The sequence below is a fragment of the Lissotriton helveticus genome, chromosome 1_1, assembly GCF_964261635.1.
Source record: "Lissotriton helveticus chromosome 1_1, aLisHel1.1, whole genome shotgun sequence".
Lineage (NCBI taxonomy): Eukaryota > Metazoa > Chordata > Amphibia > Caudata > Salamandridae > Lissotriton > Lissotriton helveticus.
Window position 1 is genome coordinate 398,074,305 of NC_136057.1, and position 12,416 is coordinate 398,086,720.

The following is a 12,416-nucleotide window of genomic DNA, read 5'->3' on the forward strand; positions in this document are numbered from 1 at the left end:
CATCTGCCTAGTGATTCGTCTTCGCTGTGCTGTGTATGTATTAGCGTTGCCGTGATAGGATGTAAGTAACTTACGCGTGCCCGATGTGGCATATTGTGTGCGAGAACGAGCACGGCAGAGTGATTAATCTTAATTACGAGCTGTCAGAGTGCCCGTGTAATGCAATCCAGATGGTGCGAGCGCGTACACCATTGCATGCAACAGAACAGTGACACGGTAATCTTGCCCTTTATCTTTGCCCCCCCCCACTTCCTCCTTTTCAAATTCCTTTCGAGCTGAGCGGAGCCTGCGACTACGGACTGCGAGCCTGAGCTGCTCCTCCCGGCCCCAGCCCCTCCTCTCCTGTGAACTCTGCAGTCTGCAGATTGCACCGGCGGCCGTCCCCAGCAACTTTAAAGGTGAGTGTTGTGTCCTCATGTAACGTAACTGGTGCTCTGTAAAGCGCTCTGATACCCGATTCGGGTCAAGTTTGCGCTATATAAAACTACCGCATATAAAACTCGGCAAAAAAAAAACGGACCTCAGTGATTTCTTGTTTATATTGAAATACACAGTGTTCAGCGCTGGGTTTTCTCAGATGCACTGGGATCCTTTCCAGCCGTTTGCTCTTTCATTTCTCGGGCCTCCTCCCGCCTCACACATCGGTCCTTTGTGACCTAAGAAGCTCTCCAAAGATAGATGTGTGGAGATCGTCTCCTTCCAGAGCCTGATTTACCTCTGCTGCTAATTAACTGTAGAGCAATGGCCCTCAGCCATCCATTGAGAGATAAGCTTTGGCCGGTGAAAGGGATAATCTTGCACGTCCTCTTATTAAAGACTGCCCAGCTTATGTCCAATTTATTACGCACGAAATACCTTCCAGCACCGGGAGGTAGGCACTGCGCAGGCCACCGAGGCCACGGTGAGAGGCATAACCCGCCCCCTATTTCGACTGACAGTTGTGATGGCAAGTTCAGGTCTCTCAATTGCACCCTGAAGAGTAGGCCCTCCAGCTGGACACCACGAGGACCAGGAGGCACCGATCCTGTAGGGCTGCCCTGCCTATCATTCGTCTAAGGTCGATAACATGACGCTCGTTGAGATGGGTAACAAGAAACTCCATTGCACAGCGCCAAGATAAATAATGTAATACTTGGGGCAGCCTCCGACATGGCCGGAAGGCGGAAGGGTTGCTAGCGGCCTACGTAGTAAAAAAGCACAAGACAAATTCAAGACTAGGCAGCCTTGGTGTTGGGCTTGCGGATATTTAAATGCAACAGCCCCTAGTTTCTCAGTAGCGCTTTGGGTACTCTCTTGCAAATGAAACTCTCGGTGGAGTTAAACAAGAGGGAGACATGCTACTGTTGAAAGAATAATAAGCTTTTCAGTTCAAGAACTTACATTAAAGGATACGAAGTTCCCTTTCTTTGAGAACGGGATAAAGCATAGGGCCCGCGATTGAATTTAGACCTAAAAAATAAATGGAGGGCATTCAATTAACTGTGGCCTTGTTTATCTAAGTGGCGCTTTATACCGATAGCCGGGTTTCAAGCACTTTATAAGGGAGTAATCCTTTCTCTCGTTACTCAGCCCCGGTGCTAATTACGGAGAGGCTTGTGACGGTGCCACACATTTCCGATTACACGGGATACGGAGGCGGAGAGTAGGCCGCCCAAATGGGTTTTGAAAACCACAAGATGCTCCCCGCATGCCGCTTTTATAGCGGAGAGGAGGTGGCCTAACGGCTAGGGCGCTCGACTTCGGACCGAGAGGACCCGGGTTCGAGTCTCGGTCACACGACCCTAAGCAGAAATTGAGGGAAACTACAGAAATCGGGGGAAACGATCCAATTTTGCGTTCTTTCGCGTTCCACTTTCTTCGTATTGCGCACATGCTTACTGTCTCACGGGCTGCCTGATGAGATAATTGTTTTGCACAGGGGAACAACTTTGCTTTTAGGAGGCCTCTGCGATTCTGTATCTCAGCAAAAGAGTAACCCTTACCTCACACCATGTACAAAAAGTGCCACTGGTGATTCTGAAGAGGCAGAAATACTTGGCTGGTACCTCAGAAGTGGCTTAAAACCCTTGTGGAATGTTCGACTTCTCATAGTATTCTATGCAAGTGTAGTGCTGGTTATCTATACCCGTGACCGTGTAAGTGGAGCATCATTTACACATATGCTGGACAGTACGAATGTCCATACATTAAGGCTGAATCTTCGCAATGGTGCAGAGTAGTGAGTGCAGAGTGCAGAGTGCAGAGTAGTGAGTGCAGAGTGCAGAGTAGTGAGTGCAGAGTAGTGAGTGCAGAGTGCAGAGTGCAGAGTAGTGAGTGCAGAGTGGTGAGTGCAGAGTGCAGAGTGCAGAGTAGTGAGTGCAGAGTGCAGAGTAGTGAGTGCAGAGTGCAGAGTAGTGAGTGCAGAGTGCAGAGTAGTGAGTGCAGAGTGCAGAGTAGTGAGTGCAGAGTGCAGAGTAGTGAGTGTAGAGTGCAGAGTAGTGAGTGCAGAGTAGTGAATGCAGAGTGCAGAGTAGTGAGTGCAGAGTGCAGAGTGCAGAGTAGTGAGTGCAGAGTGCAGAGTAGTGAGTGCAGAGTAGTGAGTGCAGAGTGCAGAGTGCAGAGTAGTGAGTGCAGAGTGCAGAGTAGTGAGTGCAGAGTAGTGAGTGCAGAGTGCAGAGTAGTGAGTGCAGAGTGCAGAGTAGTGAGTGCAGAGTGCAGAGTAGTGAGTGCAGAGTAGTGAGTGCAGAGTGCAGAGTAGTGAGTGCAGAGTAGTGAGTGCAGAGTGCAGAGTGCAGAGTAGTGAGTGCAGAGTGCAGAGTAGTGAGTGCAGAGTGCAGAGTGCAGAGTAGTGAGTGCAGAGTGCAGAGTGCAGAGTAGTGAGTGCAGAGTAGTGAGTGCAGAGTGCAGAGTAGTGAGTGCAGAGTGCAGAGTGCAGAGTAGTGAGTGCAGAGTGCAGAGTGCAGAGTAGTGAGTGCAGAGTGCAGAGTAGTGAGTGCAGATTAGTGAGTGCAGAGTGCAGAGTGCAGAGTGCAGAGTAGTGAGTGCAGAGTGCAGAGTAGTGAGTGCAGAGTAGTGAGTGCAGAGTGCAGAGTGCAGAGTAGTGAGTGCAGAGTAGTGAGTGCAGAGTGCAGAGTAGTGAGTGCAGAGTGCAGAGTGCAGAGTAGTGAGTGCAGAGTGCAGAGTGCAGAGTAGTGAGTGCAGAGTAGTGAGTGCAGATTAGTGAGTGCAGAGTGCAGAGTGCAGAGTGCAGAGTAGTGAGTGCAGAGTGCAGAGTGCAGAGTAGTGAGTGCAGAGTGCAGAGTAGTGAGTGCAGAGTGCAGAGTAGTGAGTGCAGAGTGCAGAGTAGTGAGTGCAGAGTGCAGAGTGCAGAGTGCAGAGTGCAGAGTAGTGAGTGCAGAGTAGTGAGTGCAGAGTGCAGAGTAGTGAGTGCAGAGTGCAGAGTAGTGAGTGCAGAATGCAGAGTGCAGAGTAGTGAGTGCAGAGTGCAGAGTAGTGAGTGCAGAGTGCAGAGTAGTGAGTGCAGAGTGCAGAGTGCAGAGTAGTGAGTGCAGAGTGCAGAGTAGTGAGTGCAGAGTAGTGAGTGCAGAGTGCAGAGTAGTGAGTGCAGAGTGCAGAGTAGTGAGTGCAGAGTGCAGAGTAGTGAGTGCAGAGTAGTGAGTGCAGAGTGCAGAGTAGTGAGTGCAGAGTAGTGAGTGCAGAGTGCAGAGTGCAGAGTAGTGAGTGCAGAGTGCAGAGTAGTGAGTGCAGAGTAGTGAGTGCAGAGTAGTGAGTGCAGAGTAGTGAGTGCAGAGTGCAGAGTGCAGAGTAGTGAGTGCAGAGTGCAGAGTGCAGAGTAGTGAGTGCAGAGTGCAGAGTAGTGAGTGCAGAGTGCAGAGTGCAGAGTAGTGAGTGCAGAGTGCAGAGTGCAGACTAGTGAGTGCAGAGTGCAGAGTAGTGAGTGCAGAGTGCAGAGTAGTGAGTGCAGAGTGCAGAGTAGTGAGTGCAGAGTGCAGAGTAGTGAGTGCGCAGAGCAGTGAGTGCGCAGAGCAGTGAGTGCGCAGAGCAGTGAGTGCGCAGAGCAGTGAGTGCTGTTATTTATGATTTAAGGGAAAAAAAAGAAATGTCATGAGCAATGCCAATAGCTCTACTTTTAATGATGCCGAGACCATTGCATTGTAAATACTTGTTTTAATACGGTGTGTGCACACACATAAAAATCACACAATGTGAAATTTCGCCAAATTCTGAAAACTGCATACATACAACACACGATGAGGGAATTTCATGAATGTTACCAGTGTAATTAAAAGATCACCCAAGCCTACACACAACAGTTGCACTCGATTTCCGGATTTCAGTGTCATCAGAGCACAGGAAATGACTATGGCCACTGAGTTCTGAATCAATTGTTAGAAGAAACCCGGTGAATACTATTAGCACAAGTTAAAAATAGGCCCGTGGTTCCCCTTGACAGCTGCTTACCTGAAATTTTCTCCTGGCTACAAAATACTGCATTCTCCGGATGACTTTTACAGCTGTCCGGTGCGCTTCGGTGAGCCTTCGTGAGTGCAACGGAGCAATAGGAAAATGGAAAAAAGACAAAAAGGAGATTTAGAAAAGGTCATAACCGGCCTGTCACACATGTCACACTGGGCATGCTTTCCTCTTTTGTTAGACACTTCATGCATACATTTGTTTTGTTCAGGTGCAACAGATTGGCAACAAACGGTGAAAAACGTAAAAGGCAGGTGCACACAGAGAGAATGCACAGAGGATTACAGGAGATTAACGTCACAGCACACAGCGGATGTCACTTCGAAGAATATGAAATGTTTGCAAACTCATGGTCGCGAGCTCGACTTCACTATTTTTTTGAATTTTTATTGAAACTTTTATTGAATTTGCTTTTAGTGAGTGGATGCACAAGGAACAACTCCATTTATATTGGTATAAGTGTCTCTGGCACATAGGAAGTAGTACATTCGACCATATTGTGTTGCACCTGTATAGGGCTAAGCATGTTTCTACTACTCATTGCTTTGTGTTAATGAACACACATTTTGGTCAACAGGTGTCACGGAGAAATGTATTTTGACATTAAGAATAATGCACATTGTTTAGCACGGGGTCATTCTTATTGGTCACTGCTGTTGATCGGATGATGTGACAGAGTTGGACTATAATCCTTGCCCTGTTCTGCTGTCACTAGCGATGCTGCAAAGGTCCTTTTTTGGCCAAGTGTTTTATTGAACATTTGAATGATGGTGAGGAAAAGGCCACGAATACTCTGGGGACGAGGAGAGAAGTAAATTATAATGTTTCTGCAGAAGATCCACATGGCCTGTGACTTTATACTAATACATAATTTGCTGTCGACTGTTGTGCTGCTGTGGACAAATGCCTCCCCAGGCTCTAAAGTAAGTGAAAGGCGGGGGGGACATGCTCCTGTCCTCAGGATGCTTATACACTCTTGGAAGAGAACATTCACCTGAGGATGTGTAATTCATATCCTCTGTACACTTAATTCTAATCATCACCATGAACAACAGACGCATGGTAGCCATTTCCTGCACAGCCACCACTCTGTCCACTCTGCCACAACCAGTGTGTCCCCTGGTCAGCTTCGTGGCATTTGTGCCTCACTTGCCAGCTGCAGATGCTTGGTTAATTTTTTTATTTTTACAAACTAAAAAATGCAATTCAGAAGGGCCATTTTCCCATCACAGTTTGCGATGAAGCTCATCACATGCCATGTGGTTCTGACTCATCTTTGAAATCCTTGGACTAAGTCAGCCAGTCGTTTTCTGTTGTCATTCACATGCGCATCATCGGGGGGTCTTAACTAAAGGGACTTCCCTACACTACAGTTCTAGGTGGCTCACAGTAATCACCTTTGGTCCATCTTTCATTTGGATATGCCTAAATGACTGTGAACATCTGCCAGCAAGAAAAATGAATACAAAATGAGTGATGGCTGTAGCTCATCCACAATACTTTGTTCTCCTTCTTGTTTCTGTGCTAAGAGGGTCTGCCAGGAGCGGAATACACACAGTTTCCTATCGCAACAGAGGTTATTAGACTGGAGAATCCTTGTGCCACATGTGCCCCTACAGAACATTCTGAAAGCAAAACAGGTTTCTTCCACCAAGCATTCATGCAGAGCAAGGAAAACCTGGCCCAGCCTGAGTGGTTGGAATTTTAACCTAAGATGTACCTGACTTGATTTGCAGTAGACTGCCTTCCAAGTGTCAAGGAATGTTAATAAATGCTTGAATAGCTACTCTGACCCCGCTGCAGTGCTTTTTGAACATGGCACTATTGACTGCCTGTTTAACTTTAGGTGTGACTAAACTATGAATAAACCCATGATATTCTGCTAGACTACCCTACTGCTTCTGTCTAGCCTGTGTGAAAGACCCAGACACCCAGTAGTCAGAAATAGATGACTAGGTATGAATAAACTTGAAAGGAAGCTCCTGCCCAGAAAGTAAGAAAGTTACTATTGTTTATGATATGACTGGCAGGGAAACAGGTTACACAGTAACTGAACACACATTTCAAAGATAGCACTTCAAACACCACTATAATATTACATATTCCAAGCATAAGACATACATTCCAGATGCGAACCCTACAAATCTTTCCTCTTAGCAAAATTTCATTCATGAACATGTAATAACTAAATAACATATTTCACAACTCTAAGGGACACTGAGGGCCCGATTACAAGTTTGGCGGTGCGGCGCAGGGTGGTGAGGCCTCCCGCCAGATTACGAGTGCAAGACATGCCTGGTGGGCTTTCTTTTGCCGTTCCCATGTCTGTGCCTTTAAAACAGGCACCGCAATACAATTGCAATGAATAACGGACCTTTTATGTGTGCATCCACATGGTGCAGAAGCACCAGGGGGATTCCTCTCCGCCAGGGTTTTACATAGAGTACAAACCTCCTGCACCTTAACGGGCAAAGATGGTTCAATCCCTAGACAATCTTCTAATAACATTCTCAAGCAATCCTTTTACACCTGGAACATCCTCAGTTTTCTCAATCCGAACTACAGATATTTTCTCTTTGTTCCAGCACCTTCCATCATTCAGGGTCACAGAATGTGTTCCCACTCTTGTTACCCCTCTAGGGCTAGAAAACTGTCTGTTTCCTTTCCCAGAACAAACTTTCTTGACCCAGACCATATCGCCTTCCTTCACCACCAAACGTCTAGATGCACTCCTCACATACTTATCTTGAGCAGCCTTTCTCCTTTCACTGACACCAACTAAAGTCTCCTGCATCCAAATGCAGTTAATTTTTTAACCCAAACTCTTCCTTTCATCAAGACAAAAGGTGATACTTTGGTTTCTGAGTTAGTGGCAGTGCGTATTGCCCACAATACATTTTTACCCCCAACATTCAGTCTAAGCCATTTACCAATGCTAATTGTATGCAAGAGGTGTGACACAGCGACCAGAGCGGCTGACTCTGAAGCGCGGGGTTCACGGTTCTATCACCGGCAGCAGCTCAGCTCAGCATCATGTGACTCTGGGCAATAACTCACTTAATCTCCCTAACGGCCCCCAGCACCTTGAAACCCTTAAGGGGGTGATATGTTTGCGGTTTACAAATAGGAATTATTATTATTATTGAATGATTCCCTTAATTAATCTGTTGCAACGCTCCACCAGACCATTGCTCCTGGGGTGATATAATGACGGTGTGATGTGGTTGGTCCCAAATTCCATAAGGAATTCTTCAAATTCCAGGGAGGCAAATTATGACCATTTTTGGGGATGATTCCATCTAATAATAAGTAAGTCATTTTTAATTAGCATAGTTAATTAAAACCATTGCAATTTAATGTTTTTAAAGAGATTGCTAAAGCGAGCCCTTTTCCTCTGATGCTCGTTCTCTGAGCGGTAAACTGCCCGCTGTTATCAATCTTTACTCCTAGATATTTGTACATCGATGTAGCTTTAATTCGTGTGTTGTTCCAGAACCACGATGTAGATATACTTTTGTTCTTACTGATGGTCATCGACTGAGCTTTCTCCAGATTTATTGTCAGTTTGTTTGCTTTTGAGTAGCTGTGTGTTGTATTCACAAGATGCTGAAGCCCTACCTTTGTGTGGCTTATTAAGACTATATCGTCTGCATATAGAAGACAGGGTAGTTGGAGCCCTCCTAACTTAGGAGCGTGGGAATTGCAGCTATTTAGGATTGGTACAAGGTCACCCAAAAACAGGTTGAAGAGAGTGGGGGCCAAGACGCAGCCCTGTTTGAGGCCCTTATTGGTCTGTATTCGCCTTGACAGAACTGATCCATCCCCCACCTTTATCTGTACCCAGGTCTCTGTATGAAGGTTGATCAGCAGATCCAGCAGAGGCCTCGGTATACCCCAGCCATTCAGTTTCGACCATAAAATATTCTGATTTATGTGATCAAAGGCAGCCTTATAGTCTATGAAACAAAGGTGGATGGGTATTTTGTTTAATTCTGCCTTATCTATGAGCATGCCAATAGTTAGAATATTGGTCATTGTGCCTACTGATTTTGCAAAGCCTGTCTGGTTGACCGGAATTAGGGATTTTTCTGTGGCCCATGCCAACAATTCCTCCAGGAGTATGCCTGCAAAGTACTTTGCCTCATTATCAATTAGGGGTACAAAAGGGGGTGGTGATGGACGGAGCATCTGAACCAATCAAACACTCACACCCAGTCAAAATATCTGGGTTTAATCCATCACCGTTCTTTAGCCCACTCTGCCACCCCAGTTCAGACATGGCTATATGCAAATCAGTCTGACCCTGTACCTCATGGGAACAGTCCAGCCCGAACTGCCAAGCCATGCCTTCCCTGGACCGGAAACAATCTTCCGAGGACCGGTTTCTGACATCCCAGCCGTCTTCAGCCCGGCTTGCTTGAATCCAGTGGCAAAGTGAGCAAGGGACTCATGTCTGAGCATACCCTGCCACACTTATGGCGGCCAAAGCGGTACAAAAGGGGGTGGTGATGGACAGAGCATCTGAACCAATCAAACACTCACACCCAGTCAAAAGATCTGGGTTTAATCCATCACCGTTCTTTAGCCCACTCTGCCACCCCAGTTCAGACATGGCTATATGCAAATCAGTCTGACCCTGTGCCTCATGGGAACAGTCCATCCCGAACTGCCAAGCCATGCCTTCCCTGGACCGGAAACAAGCTTCCGAGGACCGGTTTCTGGCATTCCAGCCGTCTTTAGCCCGGCTTGCTTGAATCCAGTGGCAAAGTGAGCAAGGGATTCACGTCTGAGCATACCCTGCCACACTTATGGCGGCCAAAGCGGTACAAAAGGGGGTGGTGATGGACGGAGCATCTGAACCAATCAAACACTCACACCCAGTCAAAAGATCTGGGTTTAATCCATCACCGTTCTTTAGCCCACTCTGCCACCCCAGTTCAGACATGGCTATATGCAAATCAGTCTGACCCTGTGCCTCATGGGAACAGTCCAGCCCGAACTGCCAAGCCATGCCTTCCCTGGACCGGAAAAAAGCTTCCGAGGACCGGTTTATGGCATTCCAGCAGTCTTCAGCCCGGCTTGCTTGAATCCAGTGGCAAAGTGAGCAAGGGACTCACGTCTGAGCATACCCTGCCACACTTATGGCGGCCAAAGCGGTACAAAAGGGGGTGGTGATGGACGGAGCATCTGAACCAATCAAACACTCACACCCAGTCAAAAGATCTGGGTTTAATCCATCACCGTTCTTTAGCCCACTCTGCCACCCCAGTTCAGACATGGCTATATGCAAATCAGTCTGACCCTGTGCCTCATGGGAACAGTCCAGCCCGAACTGCCAAGCCATGCCTTCCCTGGACCTATCAATTAGGGCCTCCAATCGATAGTTTTGGGGGGAAGCCTTGTCCCCTGCCTTGAAGATTGGAGAGATGATAGAGCCCTTCCAGGAGCCTGGCAGGATGTTGTAATGTCTTATCTCCAAAAAGAGGGGTTCAACGGCTGCTGCCCAGCCTTTCACATCTTGTTTGTAGAGGATTGGCAGGATTCCATTTGGTCCTGGAGCTCCCTCTCTTCTTCCTTTCTGGATTTGGCGCTTAATAGTGCTTTGTGAATTCGACAGATCATCATTTGAAGTTGATTTCCGACCATCTTGGATGCTAATCTGCATTTGGGTTGATTGTGCTTTGATTTCTTTAACGGTATCCATCTCACCGTCCGGTATTAACGCCTGGTTGTTTCCCGTAGCCTGATTAAAATGGGATCCAAGGTGACTTGCCCATGATTCTTCTGTGATATTGGATGAAACCCCATTATGCATAGGTCTTATGAGGTAGTTTATGGTTTTCCAAAACCTTGCCCCATCGTTCCGTTTGGTATCAGAGTGAAGTCTTGCCCACAAGTTATCCTCCATGGATATATTGGCTTCCCATTTAAATTTTTTCAATGTGGCTTTTCGTTTCCATAAATGGTCATGCTTCACTATATCCATGGATTTCTGCTGAAGTTCTCTCATCGTGCGGTAGATTAATGTTTTTGTGCCTCTCATTTTTGCTTCATACTCTCGGGTAAATGTTTTCTTTCTACCACAGCCCGGTTTTGCATATGACTTAGGTCTTGTAGACATGGTTTTTGTGAATTGTTCCCATTTAGCAACTTCACTTGATCCAGTGCGGGCCCCAAAATGCTGTTTTGCCCTTTCTATTAGAGTTTCATCAGTTGCTGCCGAGTATTTGATTTTTTGGAAATTAACAGTATGGACCGACTCTTTTGGTCCGTTGGATAGCTCAAATTTAGCCTTCACAGTTTCGAGAGTGATTTCTTGGGGGCAATGATCGCTGTCTGTGTTTTTGCCTATCCGAAAAGAGGTTGTGTGTTGAAATAAAGGTAGTGAGATGAAAGTGTAGTCTAATATGCTACTTGCTCTTGTGGAGTGAAATGTTGAGGCCGGAGGGTTGTCTCCAGCGAACCTTCCATTTAGAGCCCTGATGTTGAAATGTTCCAATTCTTCTAGGGTCTGATTGCCTAGTTTTGTTTGTTTTGATATTTGCGACTTCCCTTGTGATGGGATATCCCAAATTGAATTTTGAGTTAAGATCTCGTCTTCTTGCGAGATGCCCATCAGGTTTAGATTGAAGTCCCCAGTGAGCATAAGATTTGTAGTAGGTCTTTCCCTTATGCACTCCTCCATGTGGTTGCGTAGGTCTTTGACTGCCTTTGTTTTCTTTTTGGGGTGGATGTAGGCATTGATCAGGGTAAAGTGGGTATCAGCATTACCTGTTTTTAGTTGCGCCAAGGGAAAGTTTACTGCCAGCGACGCTGTAGAAGATGGTCCAACTTCTTTTACTGTGAGGGTGCTTGTGACTGATACATATGTTACTAGGCCGCCTTGTAAATGCCCGTACTTGGCTATCCTTTTTGCACCGGTAAAGAAACTTAAATATCCCTGGAGATGTGGGGGATCTGCAAGCCAAGTCTCTTGTAATGCCACTACATCGAAAGTTCTAATGTAGTGCATAAACTCTGAGTCAGATATTTTGGTGGCTAGGCCGTTGATAATCTATCGAACATATACGTAATAGGTCATGATTGCTCTCACTTGGCTTTAGGCCGGTTTGTCATTTGTTGTTATTTATTGTTCTGGCTATCCATCTTAAGTCTGACAATCCAGTTGGTAGTATTTTTCCATCTTCGATCCTTCGAGTGATGCCGGTATGTTGGTCGATGTTTGTTCCGTCTGTCCCTGCCGCTCCTCTGAGAACAGAAATTCTGGGGCTTTTTGCGATGACCTGGTCCTCCAACTTTGCCACCGGAATTAATATTTCCGGATATCTTGGCTTTGGGTATGGTTTTATTGTTATCCCCCAATTTTTGAAGATTTCGGCTTCGCTTGTATTTTCTGAGAGATTGCTATTGTGGCCCAAGTTGCTTTCGTTTTTTCTCTGCCCGTACCATCATCGTCTATAAATTCGATAGAAAACAGGTCAGAGCTTTTCACTTCTACCAGAGAGGGGATATGGGATAACAGCCGTAGGATGTTGCCTCTGTTGATTGTATCATGCCTTCCTTGCGAGATGTAGTCCGGGTTGAACCATGTGGCACCTGTTACAATTCTTTGTTCGTTTGTGATCCCACTCTCTTTGTATGTTTGGCTTAATGGTTTGGGCTCTGCAACTCGTGTTACAGTAGGTTGGCCTGGTTAGTGTTGACTACAATGTCTCTTGTTACTTGACCAGATATGTGCTGATTTGATGCAGGCGGCTTAGCCAGTTGGTAGTTCTCTCCGAGCCAAGGGGGGTGACACGTGAGATCCGCAGTCTTTGTGGTTGCTGGTTCTTCTTCAATCTGATCCACCCATATGTGTGCGGACGGAATAGCTTGAGTAATAGTAGATAGTTTACTATCTGTCGGCCCTTTGCCCTTCCCTAGGTTTTTTGGCTCCGTCTTATTCCCAGGCCTTTTTCCCGGAA

At 46.5% G+C, this 12,416-nt stretch overlaps 1 protein-coding gene across 1 annotated transcript in view; it reads right to left on the bottom strand.

Annotated features, from left to right (window-relative positions):
- LOC144769675 (potassium voltage-gated channel subfamily KQT member 1-like) overlaps positions 1 to 12,416 on the bottom strand; it is a 1,318,465-nt gene that overhangs the window by 1,234,220 nt on the left and 71,829 nt on the right. The window contains exon 2 of the mRNA XM_078653870.1: positions 4,441 to 4,516. Within this exon, the coding sequence (XP_078509996.1) occupies positions 4,441 to 4,473 (33 nt within the window). The 5' untranslated portion in view covers positions 4,474 to 4,516. The remainder of the gene's footprint in view (positions 1 to 4,440; positions 4,517 to 12,416) is intronic.